At 43.5% G+C, this 22,115-nt stretch overlaps 1 protein-coding gene across 1 annotated transcript in view; it reads left to right on the forward strand.

Moving 5' to 3' along the window:
• The first annotated feature begins 9,256 nt into the window (after positions 1-9,256).
• ddx54 (DEAD (Asp-Glu-Ala-Asp) box polypeptide 54) overlaps positions 9,257-22,115 on the forward strand; it is a 36,084-nt gene continuing 23,225 nt past the window's right edge. The window contains exons 1-7 of the mRNA XM_082168814.1: positions 9,257-9,521; positions 10,574-10,700; positions 10,834-10,904; positions 12,339-12,527; positions 19,052-19,101; positions 19,215-19,256; positions 19,948-20,043. Coding sequence (XP_082024940.1) covers positions 9,414-9,521; positions 10,574-10,700; positions 10,834-10,904; positions 12,339-12,527; positions 19,052-19,101; positions 19,215-19,256; positions 19,948-20,043 — 683 coding nt within the window. The 5' untranslated portion in view covers positions 9,257-9,413. The remainder of the gene's footprint in view (positions 9,522-10,573; positions 10,701-10,833; positions 10,905-12,338; positions 12,528-19,051; positions 19,102-19,214; positions 19,257-19,947; positions 20,044-22,115) is intronic.

Raw genomic sequence — 22,115 nt, forward strand, 5'->3', positions numbered from 1 at the left:
CCATCCTCACAGGGATGCAAGTAATACACTCATAACACAAACACTGAGCCGTCGACTGGAGATGATCTGAATAATGATGTAATAAAGCTATTGTAATTTGCGGTTATGTGTGGTTTGTCTATTATGACACAATGGAAGCGCATTTTTACATTCTATGAACTACACTGAGAAAAATGTTTGTTAAATGTACAGAAAAAAATACGGTAGCAACATTTTAGCTTTTACAGACTTAAATTTACAGTAAAAGCGTATCATTTTATTATATGATATAATGTTAATTTACCAATCTATTGTACTAATATCTGTTTTGTACCATTATAAAACACTGATAACCACCAATCACAGCGGAGATGAGAGTCACATCATCAATCAAAGCTCATTACAAGCAGCTTTTACACAAGAAAGTTAATATTAATATATAGAAGCTGCACATTGTCTTACACACACACACACACACACACACACACACACACACACACACTAATGGTAACACACATGACATTTAAAAAATGCAATAAACATTCATTTAACAACATTACATTTAACATAAAACTCTACTGTACAACTCATTAGAACTGTACATTTAACGGTATATTACTGTAAAATTGCATTAAATGTACGGTCAGATCTATCACAGTTATTTACCATATATAGTATGGAAACTTTCTGTTAACCTATTAACAGTTTTTCACCGTAACACTTTTACAGTCTTTTACCGCTAAAATCAGATCATGTTTTACTTTGATGCATTCACATCTCGTTTTTAATTCATGATAGATGTGGATTATGGAATCAGAGTTTACAGTAGAGACCGAGACCTGAACAGTATCTTGATTTAGAGGAGATGAGTGTGATTGATATGTTCCTGACATGGACAGGTTTAGCCTGATGTTTATTGTTTGCTCTGTTTAACTTTAGCACCATCAGACTGAGCTTTTAAGAGCCGGAGATTAATAATTAATCTGACACAGATATATATCAGGGTAATGTTTAAACGTGAACATTACAGTCATGATCCACTCAATAATCGTGCTGTCTCTATATCTCTCATGAACAGAGTCCCTCACATCTGATCATTTCATCGGGTTTGACGAACATCTCTCAATATGAGATGAATCTGGCATTCGGTGTTTCGGCACTAATACCAGCAGCTTTATCCTCCAAATATAATATAATCCCCTGTATATCGTGTGCGAGTGTAAATGCCTGAAACCTCCTGTCTGCATGTTTACTCACTTGAAAGGGAATGAGAGAGATCGTGTGTGTTCACGCTCGTTTCTTGTGCCAGTTTCTGTGAAATCAGGTCAGAACCCAGAAGAAATCGCCGGCCTTTGTAATTTATTATGAAGATCATCTGCTGTCTGATCAAGAGCACATCATGTGTCATCGGGAAGGAACACGCGTGTGCTTCTGTCGTCAACACCAGCATTACTGTCGTGTTGTTTGTGAGATTGAGACGCAGATCTAATGGTGTTCCTCATCATCAGGTCATTCAGGAACGCCGAGACCAGAACACTCTCCTGATCAGTGTTCTCTGAGCTTCATCTACTCTGAGGTTTAGTCTGGAGCGAGGCCAGAGATCTGAGCCTGAACACACACAGCCGAAGACACTGACGGGCTCATCACTCTATTACTCTATCACTCGTTTCATCACTCCTTTATCACTCGTTTCATCACTCCTTTATCACTCGTTTAGTTGTTTTATTAGTCCATTTGAGAAATGCAGTGAACAGGGAACATTCTGGCAAGATTCTCTCAGTTATGAAGAAACGGTCCTCTACGTTAATTCAAAGTTATCTGATCTTTAATAATGTTCTCAAAACATTAGAACAAAAACATTATTTATACATCATTCATTGAATGTTTTTTTCTGAAATATTTTAGATTGTCTTGTTTTTTGAATGTTACTTACATTTACATTCATTCATTTAGCTGACGCTTTTATCCAAAGCGACTTACAATTGCTATATATGTCAGAGGTCGCACGCCTCTGGAGCAACTAGGGGTTAAGTGTCTTGCTCAGGGACACATTGGTGTCTCACAGTGGATTCGAACCCGGGTCTCTCACACCAAAGGCATGTGTCTTATCCATTGCGCCACCACCACTTGTTTCAGAAGTTTCAGAGAACATTCAAATGTAACGTTCCATAATGTTTGAAGAATGATACAATGTAATGTTCAGTAACACTTTATTTTACAGTGTCCTTGTTAATTATGTTACACGTAGGCTATACTTACCATAGTATTAACAGTAAATTATGCATAATTACATGCAAATAACCCTCAACCAAACCCCAATGCTACCCTAACCCTATAGTAAGTACATGTTGTCAATGAATATTACTCAGTACTTAAATACTGTATATAATTACACTGTATGACACCTTAAAATAAAGGGTTACCAAATGAAGTGTAACCGAATGTTCTTTTAATGTTTGTATAAACAAGGAAACACGTTCTTAGAACATATTCACGATTCCCTCAGTTTCAGATGGATAGAGCTGTGATTCCCTCAGTTTCAGATGCTGTGATTCCTTCAGTTTCAGACGGACAGAGCTGTGATTCCCTCAGTTTCAGATGCTGTGATTCCTTCAGTTTCAGACGGACAGAGCTGTGATTCCCTCAGTTTCAGATGCTGTGATTCCCTCAGTTTCAGATGGACAGAGCTGTGATTCCCTCAGTTTCAGATGCTGTGATTCCCTCAGTTTCAGACGGACAGAGCTGTGATTCCCTCAGTTTCAGATGCTGTGATTCCTTCAGTTTCAGACGGACAGAGCTGTGATTCCCTCAGTTTCAGATGCTGTGATTCCCTCAGTTTCAGATGGACAGAGCTGTGATTCCCTCAGTTTCAGATGCTGTGATTCCCTCAGTTTCAGACGGACAGAGCTGTGATTCCCTCAGTTTCAGATGCTGTGATTCCTTCAGTTTCAGATGGACAGAGCTGTGATTCCCTCAGTTTCAGATGCTGTGATTCCTTCAGTTTCAGACGGACAGAGCTGTGATTCCCTCAGTTTCAGATGCTGTGATTCCTTCAGTTTCAGACGGACGGAGCTGTGATTCCCTCAGTTTCAGACGGACAGAGCTGTGATTCCCTCAGTTTCAGACGGACGGAGCTGTGATTCCCTCAGTTTCAGACGGACAGAGCTGTGATTCCCTCAGTTTCAGACGGACTGAGCTGTGATTCCTTCAGTTTCAGACGGACAGAGCTGTGATTCCCTCAGTTTCAGATGCTGTGATTCCTTCAGTTTCAGACGGACAGAGCTGTGATTCCCTCAGTTTCAGATGCTGTGATTCCTTCAGTTTCAGACGGACAGAGCTGTGATTCCTTCAGTTTCAGACGGACAGAGCTGTTATTCCTTCAGTTTCAGATGCTGTGATTCCTTCAGTTTCAGACGGACAGAGCTGTGATTCCCTCAGTTTCAGATGCTGTGATTCCTTCAGTTTCAGACGGACAGAGCTGTGATTCCCTCAGTTTCAGAAGCTGTGATTCCTTCAGTTTCAGACGGACAGAGCTGTGATTCCCTCAGTTTCAGATGCTGTGATTCCTTCAGTTTCAGACGGACAGAGCTGTGATTCCCTCAGTTTCAGATGCTGTGATTCCTTCAGTTTCAGACGGACAGAGCTGTGATTCCCTCAGTTTCAGAAGCTGTGATTCCTTCAGTTTCAGACGGACAGAGCTGTGATTCCCTCAGTTTCAGATGCTGTGATTCCTTCAGTTTCAGACGGACAGAGCTGCGATTCCCTCAGTTTCAGATGCTGTGATTCCTTCAGTTTCAGACGGACAGAGCTGCGATTCCCTCAGTTTCAGATGCTGTGATTCCTTCAGTTTCAGACGGACAGAGCTGTGATTCCCTCAGTTTCAGATGCTGTGATTCCTTCAGTTTCAGACGGACAGAGCTGTGATTCCCTCAGTTTCAGATGCTGTGATTCCTTCAGTTTCAGACGGACAGAGCTGTGATTCCTTCAGTTTCAGACGGACAGAGCTGTGATTCCTTCAGTTTCAGACGGACAGAGCTGTGATTCCCTCAGTTTCAGATGGTGTGATTCCTTCAGTTTCAGACGGACAGAGCTGTGATTCCTTCAGTTTCAGACGGACAGAGCTGTGATTCCCTCAGTTTCAGAAGCTGTGATTCCTTCAGTTTCAGACGGACGGAGCTGTGATTCCCTCAGTTTCAGACGGACAGAGCTGTGATTCCTTCAGTTTCAGACGGACAGAGCTGTGATTCCTTCAGTTTCAGACGGACAGAGCTGTGATTCCCTCAGTTTCAGATGGTGTGATTCCTTCAGTTTCAGACGGACAGAGCTGTGATTCCTTCAGTTTCAGACGGACAGAGCTGTGATTCCCTCAGTTTCAGAAGCTGTGATTCCTTCAGTTTCAGACGGACAGAGCTGTGATTCCCTCAGTTTCAGATGCTGTGATTCCTTCTGTCACGGACCAAACAGTCCGGCAATGAGGAAAACAGACATTTCTTGTTGAAAAATTGGGTTTTTTTATTTACCCCAAAAAATACTAAACAATAGAAACCAAAAAGTTAACAACTACGCCTATAAAAGAGGTCAACAAAATATAACTATACTCAAAACAGCATACAACAGAACAGGCTATAAACTGAACAAACTGACCTAACTGAATGAGACACAAGGAAACATATATAGTGGCTTGGCCAAACCAATTTACACATAAAGGGAAAACAAAATGGACGACAAATACAAACAAATACAAAGCAAAACAATCTAAACCCAAAATCCCCCTCCAACAGGGGGTGGTAGTGGCGCAGTGGATAAGACACATGCCTTTGGTGTGAGAGACCCGGGTTCGAATCCACTGTGAGACACCAATGTGTCCCTGAGCAAGACACTTAACCCCTAGTTGCTCCAGAGGCGTGCGACCTCTGACATATATAGCAATTGTAAGTCGCTTTGGATAAAAAGCGTCAGCTAAATGAATAAATGTAAATGTAAATGTAACATGGCAGCACATGGTATGGCTTAATTGGCAGGTCACAGGATATAACAGTCCTCCACCCTTGGCCACGCCTTTCTTCCCCCAGGACAGACCTCTCTCCAACATGGTAACAAAGAAACAATGATTAATAAAACAGAAAATGTTTACATAACCCTACAATGTAAAAATGTGTGCACTCCATTTAAACAGTGTATGGTTGAAGCAAATAAATCTATATTATACCTAAAATAAACTATGTGATCAGTGTATTCAAATCATAAATTGTTTGGGGTGTGGCTAAATGCAAAAATAACTTTACCTGTGTACCTAAAACATGGCTTGTGTGCGGTATTACCATTGCTGGCTGTTACCCTGCCTTGCCGGTTATTTATCCTGTGTGGCTTGAGCCATCACACTTCAGTTTCAGACGGACGGAGCTGTGATTCCCTCAGTTTCAGACGGACAGAGCTGTGATTCCCTCAGTTTCAGATGCTGTGATTCCTTCAGTTTCAGACGGACAGAGCTGTGATTCCTTCAGTTTCAGACGGACAGAGCTGTGATTCCCTCAGTTTCAGACGGACGGAGCTGTGATTCCTTCAGTTTCAGACGGACGGAGCTGTGATTCCCTCAGTTTCAGACGGACGGAGCTGTGATTCCTTCAGTTTCAGACGGACAGAGCTGTGATTCCCTCAGTTTCAGACGGACGGAGCTGTGATTCCCTCAGTTTCAGACGGACGGAGCTGTGATTCCTTCAGTTTCAGACGGACGGAGCTGTGATTCCCTCAGTTTCAGACGGACAGAGCTGTGATTCCCTCAGTTTCAGACGGACGGAGCTGTGATTCCTTCAGTTTCAGACGGACAGAGCTGTGATTCCCACAGTTTCAGACGGACAGAGCTGTGATTCCCTCAGTTTCAGACGGACGGAGCTGTGATTCCCTCAGTTTCAGACGGACAGAGCTGTGATTCCCTCAGTTTCAGACGGACGGAGCTGTGATTCCTTCAGTTTCAGACTGACAGAGCTGTGATTCCCTCAGTTTCAGACGGACAGAGCTGTGATTCCCTCAGTTTCAGACGGACGGAGCTGTGATTCCTTCAGTTTCAGACGGACAGAGCTGTGATTCCCTCAGTTTCAGACGGACGGAGCTGTGATTCCTTCAGTTTCAGACGGACAGAGCTGTGATTCCCTCAGTTTCAGACGGACGGAGCTGTGATTCCTTCAGTTTCAGACGGACAGAGCTGTGATTCCCTCAGTTTCAGACGGACAGAGCTGTGATTCCCTCAGTTTCAGACGGACGGAGCTGTGATTCCCACAGTTTCAGACGGACAGAGCTGTGATTCCCTCAGTTTCAGACGGACAGAGCTGTGATTCCTTCAGTTTCAGACGGACAGAGCTGTGATTCCCTCAGTTTCAGACGGACAGAGCTGTGATTCCTTCAGTTTCAGACGGACAGAGCTGTTATTCCTTCAGTTTCAGATGGACAGAGCTGTTATTCCTTCAGTTTCAGACGGACAGAGCTGTGATTCCCTCAGTTTCAGACGGACAGAGCTGTGATTCCCTCAGTTTCAGACGGACAGAGCTGTGATTCCCTCAGTTTCAGATGCTGTGATTCCTTCAGTTTCAGACGGACAGGGCTGTGATTCCCTCAGTTTCAGACGGACAGAGCTGTGATTCCCTCAGTTTCAGATGCTGTGATTCCTTCAGTTTCAGACGGACAGGGCTGTGATTCCTTCAGTTTCAGACGGACAGAGCTGTGATTCCCTCAGTTTCAGACGGACGGAGCTGTGATTCCCTCAGTTTCAGACGGACAGAGCTGTGATTCCCTCAGTTTCAGACGGACGGAGCTGTGATTCCCTCAGTTTCAGACGGACAGAGCTGTGATTCCCTCAGTTTCAGATGCTGTGATTCCTTCAGTTTCAGACGGACGGAGCTGTGATTCCCTCAGTTTCAGACGGACAGAGCTGTGATTCCCTCAGTTTCAGATGCTGTGATTCCTTCAGTTTCAGACGGACAGAGCTGTGATTCCTTCAGTTTCAGACGGACGGAGCTCTGATTCCCTCAGTTTCAGACGGACGGAGCTGTGATTCCTTCAGTTTCAGACGGACGGAGCTGTGATTCCCTCAGTTTCAGACGGACGGAGCTGTGATTCCTTCAGTTTCAGACGGACAGAGCTGTGATTCCCTCAGTTTCAGACGGACGGAGCTGTGATTCCCTCAGTTTCAGACGGACGGAGCTGTGATTCCCTCAGTTTCAGACGGACGGAGCTGTGATTCCCTCAGTTTCAGACGGACGGAGCTGTGATTCCTTCAGTTTCAGACGGACAGAGCTGTGATTCCCTCAGTTTCAGACGGACAGAGCTGTGATTCCCTCAGTTTCAGACGGACGGAGCTGTGATTCCCTCAGTTTCAGACGGACGGAGCTGTGATTCCTTCAGTTTCAGACGGACAGAGCTGTGATTCCCTCAGTTTCAGACGGACGGAGCTGTGATTCCCTCAGTTTCAGACGGACGGAGCTGTGATTCCCTCAGTTTCAGATGCTGTGATTCCCTCAGTTTCAGACGGACGGAGCTGTGATTCCCTCAGTTTCAGACGGACGGAGCTGTGACTCCTTCAGTTTCAGACGGACGGAGCTGTGACTCCTTCAGTTTCAGACGGACGGAGCTGTGACTCCTTCAGTTTCAGACGGACGGAGCTGTGATTCCCTCAGTTTCAGACGGACGGAGCTGTGATTCCCTCAGTTTCAGACGGACGGAGCTGTGATTCCTTCAGTTTCAGACGGACAGAGCTGTGATTCCCTCAGTTTCAGACGGACGGAGCTGTTATTCCTTCAGTTTCAGACGGACGGAGCTGTGATTCCTTCAGTTTCAGACGGACGGAGCTGTGATTCCCTCAGTTTCAGACGGACGGAGCAGTGATTCCCTCAGTTTCAGACGGACGGAGCTGTGATTCCTTCAGTTTCAGACGGACGGAGCTGTGATTCCCTCAGTTTCAGACGGACGGAGCAGTGATTCCCTCAGTTTCAGACGGACAGAGCTGTGATTCCTTCAGTTTCAGACGGACAGAGCAGTGATTCCCTCAGTTTCAGACGGACAGAGCTGTGATTCCTTCAGTTTCAGACGGACGGAGCTGTGATTCCCTCAGTTTCAGACGGACGGAGCTGTGATTCCCTCAGTTTCAGACGGACGGAGCAGTGATTCCCTCAGTTTCAGATGGACGGAGCAGTGATTCCCTCAGTTTCAGACGGACAGAGCTGTGATTCCTTCAGTTTCAGACGGACAGAGCAGTGATTCCCTCAGTTTCAGACGGACGGAGCTGTGATTCCCTCAGTTTCAGACGGACAGAGCTGTGATTCCCTCAGTTTCAGACGGACAGAGCTGTGATTCCTTCAGTTTCAGACGGACAGAGCAGTGATTCCCTCAGTTTCAGACGGACGGAGCTGTGATTCCCTCAGTTTCAGACGGACGGAGCTGTGATTCCTTCAGTTTCAGACGGACGGAGCTGTGATTCCTTCAGTTTCAGATGCTGTGATTACTGATCAATACTCAACAACACATCTAAATAAACTGGTTTCTTTCACGTTTCTCTTCAGAATTAAAGTGATTGTTCACCTAACAATGATCCTTCTGTCATCATTTACTCGCTCTCATGTTGTTCATGAGGTTCTGCTGAGGAACATTATGTTTCTGCCACCGAATAAAACAAAAATAATTGGGAGTCTTATAAAAAGGGAGTCAGATAAAAAGCCACAATTACTTTCTTCTTCTTCTTCTTGTGAGGCTGAAGCTCAAATACCACTGACTGAAAAAACTAAAAAAAGTCACTATATCCCTATTATGGCCTTTGGTTTTCTTTTGCCAAGTTACTTATTATAAATCTTTACTGTTTTACAAGTAGGCATTTTCGTGTTCACTAATATGATTGTGATAATAAATGAAAGCATAAACCCTCAGCAGCGAAACCTAAACTTCATTATCCAGCAAACACTGCACATCTACTCAAAATTAAGCCATATGGGTCACATTTGGTTATTTTTTGGTATCCAAATGTGTCGGAACTTTCTTTTGAGGTTATTTTTTAAGTTTTATTTATAACCATGTACACTACTCGTCCAGTTGAAACGTTGCAGATGTTTTGAAGTGATGACATATCCAGAGCTCTTTGTAAAGCCGGAATGTTGCCACAAATAATTCGCTAAACGTAAAACAGTCCCGAATGACCGCGTGCACGCGCAGTTAGTGCTGCCACCGTGTAGCGACTCCGTGAACTGCAGCGCCGTGCTCTCTGCGTGCGTCATCTCTCTGCGTGCGTGCGTCATCTCTCCGCGCCGCCCCTAACGCACACGTGTTTCCCGTGTCTCCGGTGTTTTCATCTCACGGAGCCGCTGATCTCTTCGATTAAACAGTGGATCCTCAGCAGTCCATCGCGTAGATCTCAGCGGATTGTAGAAGCACACACACACACACACACACTCATGGCCCACAGGAGGAAGAAGCTGACGAAGAGGAGGAAGCACAGAGACCACGAGTCTGATGATGAAGAGTTTGAAGTGGCTGCAGGAGTCAAAGATGACGATGAGACAGTGAGTCCAAACTAACACGATACTGTCACATATTTGCTGTTTTATTATCGGTTCATGTGTTATTAAAAGATCGCGTCCGTTATATTAATTAGTTAGAAATGTTTTGGTTGCAGTTTGACGACAGATGCGCGTTTACATTCAATCCAGTTTCTGTTCCGAGCTCATATGTTCCAGCATGAAGTGTATTAGTTTAGCTTTAGATGTCTCAGTGTAATATGTGACCCTTGCTGGAAAAATGAGCACACATTTAAAAACGAATAATCGATTATTAGTCATTTGATCGCATCTGATTGGTGGAATTTCTGCACAGCATTATGGGTAATGTAGTTTTTCACCGGGAATTCTGCTGTTTAACAGGATTGTTTTTAAAATAAGATTACATGATTTGGGCTGGTAGCTTCAACAAAAACATATAATTACCAACCGTATTTATTAGGGGTGTCACAATATATTGCAATACAAACAATGCAACAATATGTATTATGGATAGTTGACCCAGAATTAAAATTACTGTGTGAAAAAAAAAAAAAAAAAAAAAAATCCAGTTTTCAGTGTTTTAGTACATTGAACTACATTAAACTACTATAAATAATGTTGAATATAATGTATAATAATGCAAAGGGGGGATATTTATGGCTCCTAATAAAGCCAAATGCCTTATTAAAAAGTGTCCTACATTATTTTAGTCATATGTCAGTGAGTGACTATATCTAGTCAGTGACAGAGATCAAGCATATTCATCTACAATAATTCAGTATTTCCAGCTTCAGAATCATGAATATTGTTATTCTGGTGTCTCTATTGTCCTGCTTTGGGTTTCAGCACTAGGTCTATTTACACACACAGTGTAATATCAAAGTTAGCTTTTTAATCAACAGTACATTTTTGATCACCTTTTATCATATGTCTTGGAGTATCGCACTAATGGTATCGTGAGCTCAGTATCGAGATGTGTATCGAGTCGTGAGAGTAGTGTTATATCTCACTGTAGGCCGTCAGTCTGTAACGGTTTATAAGCTATAGATGTGTGAGCCGACTGTGTTGTGGTTCAGCCCAACAGAAGACTCCTTCGTTTCCCGGCTTCATCCGAGTGTGTGTCTGACGCGGAGCCGGACACCAGAGAGCTGGTCAGAGCCCAGAACAAGAAGAAGAAGAAGTCCGGCGGCTTTCAGTCCATGGGTGAGTCAACCAATCACTCACTCAACCAATCTATCAGTCGATCCATCACTCAACCAATCACTCACTCAATCACTCTATCTATCACTCGATTCATCAGTCGATCGCTGGAGTAACTGTGTGTGTGTGTGTGCAGGTCTCAGTTATCCGGTGTATAAAGGCATCATGAAGAAGGGCTATAAAGTCCCCACTCCCATCCAGAGGAAGGTAATGTTACAGAAACTGCTCAAATATGAGCTTGTGTTCCTATTAAAGTCCATCTATAACTTTACCAAACAGGAGAACGTGTGATTATGTTGATCAGAAGAGAGAAAGATAAGTTAGTGTCTCTCTCTCTCTCTCTCTCTCTCTCTCTCTCTCTCTCTCTCAGGTGTGTGTATTAGTAACTCACAGCAGTTTAACACTCCTACTGTTTCAAAGCGAGTCATAAAACAGTCATAACTTCATATTTATCAGTCAATTCTCATTAATGAGAGTTTTTAAAGTTTTGAATGATACCATGTTATTTCTACAATTACTCCCTTTTTTATTAATAAAAAAATCGAGAAATTCCTTGAAATGTCTAATATCAGCAGAACTACTGTGATGCAAGACGTTTCAATATCCTTCATTTTTATTTGAATATTTCATTGTGAATTTTACCAGAACATGTAAACTTATAATTACCAGTGAATAGAGTTTAATTAAATGACTTTGAGTTTATAACTCATGCTGCTCACAAACAGTCCAAGTTTATAAAACCATTAAACTCATTAAACAAACTCAAAACAACATTAATATTACTCTAGAATATTCCCAAACATGTTCATTTTACTTGCATAAACTTTCACTTTTGCTGTTGTTCATTAGATATAGTTTATTATCTTATATTTTGTCTATTTACAGTGTCTTCGTGTGTGCATATTACACTTTTCCCCGACAAAATTCAGTCCTGAAAGTGTGTGAGATTCGGGAAAGAGGTTAAATATTAATATTACACAGTATTTTTGAGACAAATCGAACTCGTATATGTAAAAAAGAAAAAGATTTAAAAGTCAGCATAATTTCATGTGTAAAATCTCAGTTTAATTTCTGGGTCTAAACTGACTCAAGAATTTACTTTAAATCGTTAGGCTATATCTCGAATAATAAAAAATCTGATAAAAATAAATGTGTGTTTTGATAGTCTTAAACCATATGTAAGCTTCTTTCCCCGCACTAAAAATGTATTTATGCCAAGCTAATATAATAGAAAGTATGCTAAGGAAGCCCATTTTTGCCACAAATAAATCATGCTTTAGTAAATCATAATTAGAAGATTAGAAGTTAAAAATTATGACATACTAAATGTTAATTATTAGATGAAAAGTTGAAATTATGACTTATGGGATAGTTTACCCAAAAATTTAAATTAGCCCCTATATCAGCTGTATATTTTTTTTAAGTCCATAAAAATGCACTTTTATGGACTTCCAAACAGAAACTGCCATTATAAAGCTGGGAAGAGCCAGAACATTTTTTAATATAACTGTGATTGTGTTCGTTTGAGAGAAGAGTGTCATATACACCTAGAATGACTTTAGGGCGATTAAATCATGGGCTAATTTTCATTTTTGGGTGAACTATCCCTTTAAGACTCGTGTGTCTGTTCCTCTTCCTCAGACTATTCCCATGATCCTGGATGGGAAGGATGTGGTTGCCATGGCGAGGACGGGAAGCGGGAAAACAGCAGCGTTCCTCATTCCGATGTTCGAGAAGCTGAAGGTCCCGCAGGCGCAGACAGGAGTCAGAGCGCTAGTGCTCACGCCAACCAGAGAGCTAGCCCTGCAGACCATGAAGTTCACCAAAGAGGTACACACACACTGACTTACATACTCACACACACACAGTCTCACACACACAGTCTCACTCAGATTCAAATATTCACTCACTCATTCACACACACACACTTACTCACTCTCACACACACACACACACACACACACACACAGTCTCACTCACTCACATTCACATATTCACTCACTCATTCACACACGCACTTACTTACTCACTCACTGACTTACATACTCACACACTCACTCACTGACTCACTCACTCACCCACCCACCACACACACACACACACACACACACACTTACTCACTCACTCACACACACACACACACACACACACACACACACACACACACACACACACACACACACACAGTCTCACTCACTCACATTCACATATTCACTCACTTATTCACACACGCACTTACTCACTCACTCACCCACCCACCACACACACACACACACACACTTACTCACTCTCACACACACACACACACACACACACACACACACACACACACACACACACACACACACACACACACACACAGTCTCACTCACTCACATCCACATATTCACTCACTTATTCACGCACTTACTTACTCACTCACTGACTTACATACTCACACACTCACTCACTGACTCACTCACTCACCCACCCACCACACACACACACACACTTACTCACTCACTCACACACACACACACACACACACAGTCTCACTCACTCACATTCACATATTCACTCACTCATTCACACACGCACTTACTCACTCACTCACTCATTCACTCACTAGCCGCGTTTCTGCTGTCGGGCCAGGGCCAGTCGTGTTTCCACTGTCACTATCGGGGCTTGATCAGGGATTCCTCAGGGCCAACGGCCAGGATTTTCTGCCCGCTAAATACCTTGGTCCAGAGCGGGCCGGCTCGGGCTAGAGGAGTGGTCACGAACAGAGGCGGGGTTAGCCTGAGCCGGGAGACGCCAGCGCCGGATGATTCTGTCAGCATTAAAGACTTTTAAAATCATTTACCTCAAAACTCACTTTCATGTTTGATTGCCTTCTGTTTGTGATCCGATGTGGATTCTGATCACCGCATGAGGTAGAAATATATATACGCGATGCAAAAGTCTATGCACACTAACCATTACTATAGTAAATATGAACGCTTGAAGAAATCAGACAAATCATAAAGGCTATCACAATCATGTCTTTATTGTATCTGTCAGTAACCTACGTCTCGCCTCTGTATACCGCACTATCATAAAATAAAGCAACTTTTTTTCGGGAGCTTCCTCTGTTTCTCTGACTGGATATAACTATCCTACTGGGAGAGATGCTGACGCTCATCAGGTCGTATTTTTTGGTGGCATATTTGTAGAAATCATCATTCTTTCTAAATGTGATGTAAATATGTCCTGTAACTACCAAATAAACAGAAACAGCCTCGACTGAATAAGTGTGTCCTCTTTCTTTTGTGAAATAGACCTAACGGTAATTTAGTTATGTGTGACTAATGTGCAATTTTGACAATTTTTATGTAACAATCACTTTTGATTGTAAGCCTGAGGTAAAACATCGATGCTTGGGTTATAAATATTCAAGTAAACAACAAAAATGCCAGCAAACGGTCGCTTTTATCATGTTTGTTTTGTGATCTCGCTGTTTCCAGTGATTTCTTTCTGATTAGTTTTCTGATAAAACTTCCATTTGTTGGTGAAGTGAGGGGTTAGTGTGCCGTTGTTCCAGAGAGGCGTGTTACGGGCGTGTGTTAGTGAAGCGCTGCAGAGCTTCTGGCCCGACAATGGAAACAGGCCTGAGGCTATTAGCACCCGTTTAAAGCCCTGACTCGCACTGGCCCGACAGTGGAAACACGGCTACTGACTGACATGCTCACTCACTGACTGACTGACATACTCACTCACTCACTGACTGACATACTCACTCACTGACTGACATACTCACTCACTGACTGACATACTCACTCACTCACTGACTGACATACTTACTCACTCACTGACTGACTGACTGACTCACTCACTGACTGACTGACTCACTCACTCACTCACTCACTCACTAACTGACTGACATACTCACTCACTCACTGACTGACATACTCACTCACTCACTGACTGACATACTCACTCACTCACTGACTGACATACTCACTCACTGACTGACATACTCACTCACTGACTGACATACTCACTCACTGACTGACATACTCACTCACTGACTGACATACTCACTCACTGACTGACATACTCACTCACTGACTGACATACTCACTCACTGACTGACATACTCACTCACTCACTCACTGACTGACTGACTGACTCACTCACTCACTGACTGACTGACTCACTCACTCACTCACTAACTGACTGACATACTCACTCACTCACTCACTCACTCACTGCTGACATACTCAGTCACTGCTGACATACTCACTCACTGCTGACATACTCACTGCTGACATACTCACTCACTCACTGACTGACTGACTGACTGACTGACTGACTGACTGACTGACTGACTGACTGACTGACTGACTGACTCACTCACTCACTCACTCACTGACATACTCACTCACTGACTGACATACTCACTCACACACTCACTGCCTGACATACTCACTCACACTCACTGACTGACATACTCACTCACTCACTGACTGACATACTCACTGACTGACTCACTCACTCACTCACTCAATGACTGACACTCATTCACTCACTCACTCACTCACTGACATACTCACTCACACACTCACTCACTCACTGACTGACATACTCACTCACTGACTGACTCACACACACACACACACACACTCACTCACTGACATACTCACTGACTGACTGACTGGCGGTAAAACATCGATGCTTGGGCTTTAAATATTCAAGTAAACAACAAAAATGCCAGCAAACGGTCGCTTTTATCATGTTTGTTTTGCGATCACGCTGTTTCCAGTGATTTCTTTCTGATTAGTTTTCTGATAAAACTTCCATTTGTTGGTGAAGTGAGGGGTTAGTGTGCCGTTGTTCCAGAGAGGCGTGTTACGGCGTGTGTTAGTGAAGCGCTGCAGAGCTTCTGGCCCGACAGTGGAAACAGGCCTGAGGCTATTAGCCCCGCGCACCCGTTTAAAGCCCTGACTCGCACTGGCCCGACAGTGGAAACACGGCTACTGACTGACATGCTCACTCACTCACTGACTGACATGCTCACTCACTCACTGACTGACATACTCACTCACTCACTCACTCACTCACTCACTCACTGACTGACATACTCACTCACTGACTGACATACTCACTCACTGACTGACATACTCACTCACTGACTGACATACTCACTCACTGACTGACATACTCACTCACTGACTGACATACTCACTCACACACTGACTGACATACTGACTCACACTCACTCACTCACACACACTCACTCACTCACTCACTGACTGACTGACTCACTCACTCACTCACTCACTGACTGACATACTCACTCACTCACTGACATACTCACTCACTCACTCACTGACATACTCATTCACACACTCACTGACTGACATACTCACTGACTGACATACTCACTCATTCACTGACTGACTGACTGACATACTCACTCACTGACTGACTGACTTACTGACATACTCACTCACTGACTGACTGACTGACTGACTGACTGACTCACTCACTGACTGACATACTCACTGACATACTCACTCACTCACTCACTCACTGACTGACTGACATACTCACTCACTCACTCACTCACTGACTTACTCACTCACTGACTGACATACTCACTCACTGACTGACATACTCACTCACTCACTGACTGACATACTCACTCACTCACTGACTGACTGACTGACATACTCACTCACTCACTGACTGACTGACTCACTCACTCACTCACTCACTGACTGACATACACACTCACTCACTGCTGACATACTCAGTCACTGCTGACATACTCACTCACTGCTGACATACTCACTGCTGACATACTCACTCACTCACTGACTGACTGACTGACTGACTGACTGACTGACTGACTGACTGACTGACTGACTGACTGACTGACTGACTGACTGACTGACTCACTCACTCACTCACTCACTCACTGACATACTCACTCACTGACTGACATACTCACTCACACACTCACTGCCTGACATACTCACTCACACTCACTGACTGACATACTCACTCACTCACTGACTGACATACTCACTGACTGACTCACTCACTCACTCACTCAATGACTGACACTCATTCACTCACTCACTCACTCACTGACATACTCACTCACACACTCACTCACTCACTGACTGACATACTCACTCACTGACTGACTCACACACACACACACACACACTCACTCACTGACATACTCACTGACTGACTGACTGGCGGTAAAACATCGATGCTTGGGCTTTAAATATTCAAGTAAACAACAAAAATGCCAGCAAACGGTCGCTTTTATCATGTTTGTTTTGCGATCACGCTGTTTCCAGTGATTTCTTTCTGATTAGTTTTCTGATAAAACTTCCATTTGTTGGTGAAGTGAGGGGTTAGTGTGCCGTTGTTCCAGAGAGGCGTGTTACGGCGTGTGTTAGTGAAGCGCTGCAGAGCTTCTGGCCCGACAGTGGAAACAGGCCTGAGGCTATTAGCCCCGCGCACCCGTTTAAAGCCCTGACTCGCACTGGCCCGACAGTGGAAACACGGCTACTGACTGACATGCTCACTCACTCACTGACTGACATGCTCACTCACTCACTGACTGACATACTCACTCACTCACTCACTCACTCACTCACTCACTGACTGACATACTCACTCACTGACTGACATACTCACTCACTGACTGACATACTCACTCACTGACTGACATACTCACTCACTGACTGACATACTCACTCACTGACTGACATACTCACTCACACACTGACTGACATACTGACTCACACTCACTCACTCACACACACTCACTCACTCACTCACTGACTGACTGACTCACTCACTCACTCACTCACTGACTGACATACTCACTCACTCACTGACATACTCACTCACTCACTCACTGACATACTCATTCACACACTCACTGACTGACATACTCACTGACTGACATACTCACTCATTCACTGACTGACTGACTGACATACTCACTCACTGACTGACTGACTTACTGACATACTCACTCACTGACTGACTGACTGACTGACTGACTGACTCACTCACTGACTGACATACTCACTGACATACTCACTCACTCACTCACTCACTGACTGACTGACATACTCACTCACTCACTCACTCACTGACTTACTCACTCACTGACTGACATACTCACTGACTGACATACTCACTCACTCACTGACTGACTGACTGACATACTCACTCACTCACTGACTGACTGACTCACTCACTCACTCACTCACTGACTGACATACACACTCACTCACTGACTGACATACTCACTCACTCACTCACTCACTCACTCACTCACTCACTCACTGACTGACTGACATACTCACACACTCACTCACTCACTCACTCACTGACTGACTGATTGACATACTCACTCACTGACTTACTCACTCACTGACTGACATACTCACTCACTGACTGACACACTCACTGACTGACTGACATACTCACTCACTCACTCACTCACTCACTCACTCACTCACTCACTCACTGACTGACTGATTGACATACTCACTCACTGACTGACTTACTCACTCACTGACTGACATACTCACTCACTGACTGACATACTCACTCACTGACTGACATACTCACTCACTCACTCACTCACTGACTGACATACTCACTCACTGACTGACTGACTGACTGACATACTCACTCACTCACTCACTGACTGACTGACTGACATACTCACTCACTCACTGACTGACATACTCACTCACTGACTGACATACTCACTCACTCACTCACTGACTGACATACTCACTCACTCACTGACTGACTGACTGACATACTCACTCACTCACTGACTGACTGACTGACTCACTCACTCACTCACTCACTGACTGACATACTCACACACTCACTCACTGACTGACATACTCACACACTCACTGACTGACTCACTCACTCACTCACTCACTGACTGACATACTCACACACTCAACTCACTCACACACTCACTGACTGACATACTCACTCACACACTCACTGACTGACATACTCACTCACACACTCACTGACTGACTCACACACACTCACTCACTGACTCACTCACTGACTCACTCACACACACACTCACTCACTGACATACTCGCTCACACTCACTCACTGACTCACTCACTGACTCACTCACTGACTGACTTATTTACATACTCAAACACTCATACACTCACTCATACACACACTCTCACTCAATCACTCACAGACAAACACTAACTTACATATTCACTCATTCACACACACACACACACACACACACACACACACACACACACACACACACACACACACACACACACTCATTCAGTGTTTGTGTGTTTCAGCTGGGGAAGTTTACTGGATTGAAGACGGCGCTGATTCTCGGTGGAGACAGGTGTGTGTGTGTGTGTGTGAGGGAGTGTGAGTGTGTGTGAGTCTCGGATGAACTTCAGTCTTGTGTTTTAGCATCAGTCGTGACTTTCTGTGTGTTTTCTTTCTGTTTGTCAGGATGGATGACCAGTTTGCTGCTCTTCATGAGAATCCCGACATGTAAGTTCACCTTCGAAGAAAGTGTGCACGAGTGTTCTCCTCATGTTCTCTTGTTGTTCTCCTGTGTTTCTCCTCATGTTCTCCTGTTGTTCTCCTCATGTTCTCCTGTTCTTCTCCTGATCTCCTCCTGTTGTTCTCCTCGTCTTCTCCTGATGTTCTCCTCATGTTCTCCTGTTGTTCTCCTCATGTTCTCCTATTCTTCTCCTGTTGTCCTGCTGTTGTTCTCCTGATATTATCCTGATGTTCTTCTGATCTTCTCCTGTTGTTCTCCTGATCTTCTCCTGTTGTTCTCCTCATCTTCTCCTGATGTTCTCCTCATGTTCTCCTGTTGTTCTCCTGATCTTCTCCTGTTGTTCTCCTGATCTCCTCCTGTTGTTCTTCTGTTGTTCTCCTCATCTTCTCCTGTTTTTCTCCTGATCTTCTCTTGTTGTTCACCTGATCTCCTCCTGTTGTTCTCCTGATCTTCTCCTGTTGTTCTCCTCATCTTCTCCTGATGTTCTCCTCATGTTCTCCTGTTGTTCTCCTGATCTTCTCCTGTTGTTCTCCTGATCTCCTCCTGTTGTTCTTCTGTTGTTCTCCTCATCTTCTCCTGTTTTTCTCCTGATCTTCTCTTGTTGTTCACCTGATCTCCTCCTGTTGTTCTTCTGTTGTTCTCCTCATCTTCTCCTGTTGTTCTCCTGATGTTCTACAGCATCATTGGGACTCCTGGGCGTCTGATGCACGTGATCCAGGAGATGAACCTGAAGCTCCAGGGTGTGGAGTATATGGTGTTTGATGAAGCCGACAGGTGAGAGATGTCTCCATACCAGAGTAAAGGCTCGTTCACACCGAGAACAATAACTATATCAGCGTTTCACTCCGAGACCAATAACTATATCAGCGTTCACTCCGAGAACAATAACTATATCAGCGTTCACTCCGAGAACAATAACTATATCAGCTCCACACGCACGATATCGCTCTGTTTATTATAAGCACTGCAGTTTGTTATCTGTCTCTTTAAATGCTCGTGCTCTTTAAAACAGGATGGATTCTGATTGGCTGTCAATGTTTTTATCATTCATTAGCTTGAAAAAATCATTCTGAAAGTGATTCCAGCGACATCGTTCCTCTGTGTCGTTAAAGGTGTGGTGTGCACTCTGTCATACTTTTTCATTTAGAATAACTTTTGTAGCGCTATCGTTACAGTTATAGTCCTTGGTGTGAATCGGCCTCAAGTCTTGAGGAGTTGGATGGACGATATTTATACAACAGTTAGTTCTGGTTCTCGAATAGATATAGATATTCTGCTGATATCACACGGAAACCGTTTCACAGATTGTATCACTCCGCTTGTTTCTGCCGGATCTATCTTTCTGAATGCAAGCGTCAATAGTGGAGGAGCAAACCCACTGTAACTTTACAAACAACACTGTTACTGTCTCACGTAATGTCGTTTAATAGTTTTATATGCAAGAATGCAGTTGTTTAGATCTTAAATATGCGATATATATGTAAACATAGCGCCTGTTTGAAAACGTCTACTCGTGATATCACGAGTCATGACATCACACAATTTAATTTTAAAGATAGTAGAAACACATATAAATCATAGTTTTATTGAAAACAAGTCTTTCCTCCATTGACTGCCAGTCATCTTTACCCGTTACAATGATATTAAAGCAACACTATGTAACTTTTCAACCTTCATAATATATTTCCAAGATCCTTGTGATGGTACATCAACTTACAATAGGTTGAATGACACGTCTGCCATAGCCTGACAGGGTCTGTATCGCTTTTACTGGCACTATGTAACTTGGGGGTTCGGGTAGTAACCAGAGCACAAAAAGAACTACAAAATTCGACTGCTTTACGGCATACGTCACTTCCCCCACCACTTCGTCAAATTTGGACGTGAGAGGCCAACCAGCGTTTGTTTTCGGCTTTCGTGCGTATGTTTTTGTCATGGGGGTTGTTTACACCTGGCCACTTTATGCGTTTTCTCAGATCGGATAGCTATCCGATCGTGAAGTCCAGGTTTAAATGCCCTCCGAAACGCATTTGAGACGGATTTGAATCCGATCCCTCAAACCACTTCAGGAGGAGATCTGAGACGCATTCCAGACGAAACTGGACAAGTGTAAATGCATATGGTTGTTGAAACCACATATGTAAATTGTACTCCTCCCAAAAATGCTAAAAAAAAATTTTTTTTAAAACGTGTGAGAGCGTTATACAGGCTATATGTTATATCCAGATATGACGACGCGCTGGAACCCGCATCACCGCAGATGAGCAACTGCATCAAGCCAACGTGCAAATCAAAGTGAAAGTAAGTCGCAGACGCTTAACACACAATCGTCATCATTAAAAGTAAAGAAACGAAATGATCTTAGCAGGGCTGTTACTGCTCTCTCTTATTGCGGTCTTTGCTTTTGAAATTTTAGCTGATGATCTATTAAATGCAGCTCATATCTGTTGCTTTCGGTGATGTGCACTCCATTAAATCTGCATATAGCGCGAGAATTGAAGATCGAATTTAAATCCGTTTCGCAAAAATACATTTATGTGACCAGGTGTAAATGGAATCGTTTTGATAAATCAGATAGCTATGCCTCACGAATTAGTTTGCCAGCTGAACTCAGGTGTTGTGAGGTGTATTTATCACGTAGTCCTGAGGGATATCAGACGACGCTGTTGACGTTGATTCCTGCGATTATCATGAGAACAGCTTTCAATATATCACATAATTATCATAAATAAGCCTAACGTAGAGGTTGTAAATAGTGTAAACGAGCACAATTTGCAAACTATTATGATAAATTGCAATAATCATGTCTAATGACATCATAACGGCCAATGTTATGAAATAATGCG

This window comes from Leuciscus leuciscus, assembly GCF_965113295.1.
Source record: "Leuciscus leuciscus genome assembly, chromosome: 5".
NCBI classification, from domain to species: Eukaryota; Metazoa; Chordata; class Actinopteri; order Cypriniformes; family Leuciscidae; genus Leuciscus; species Leuciscus leuciscus.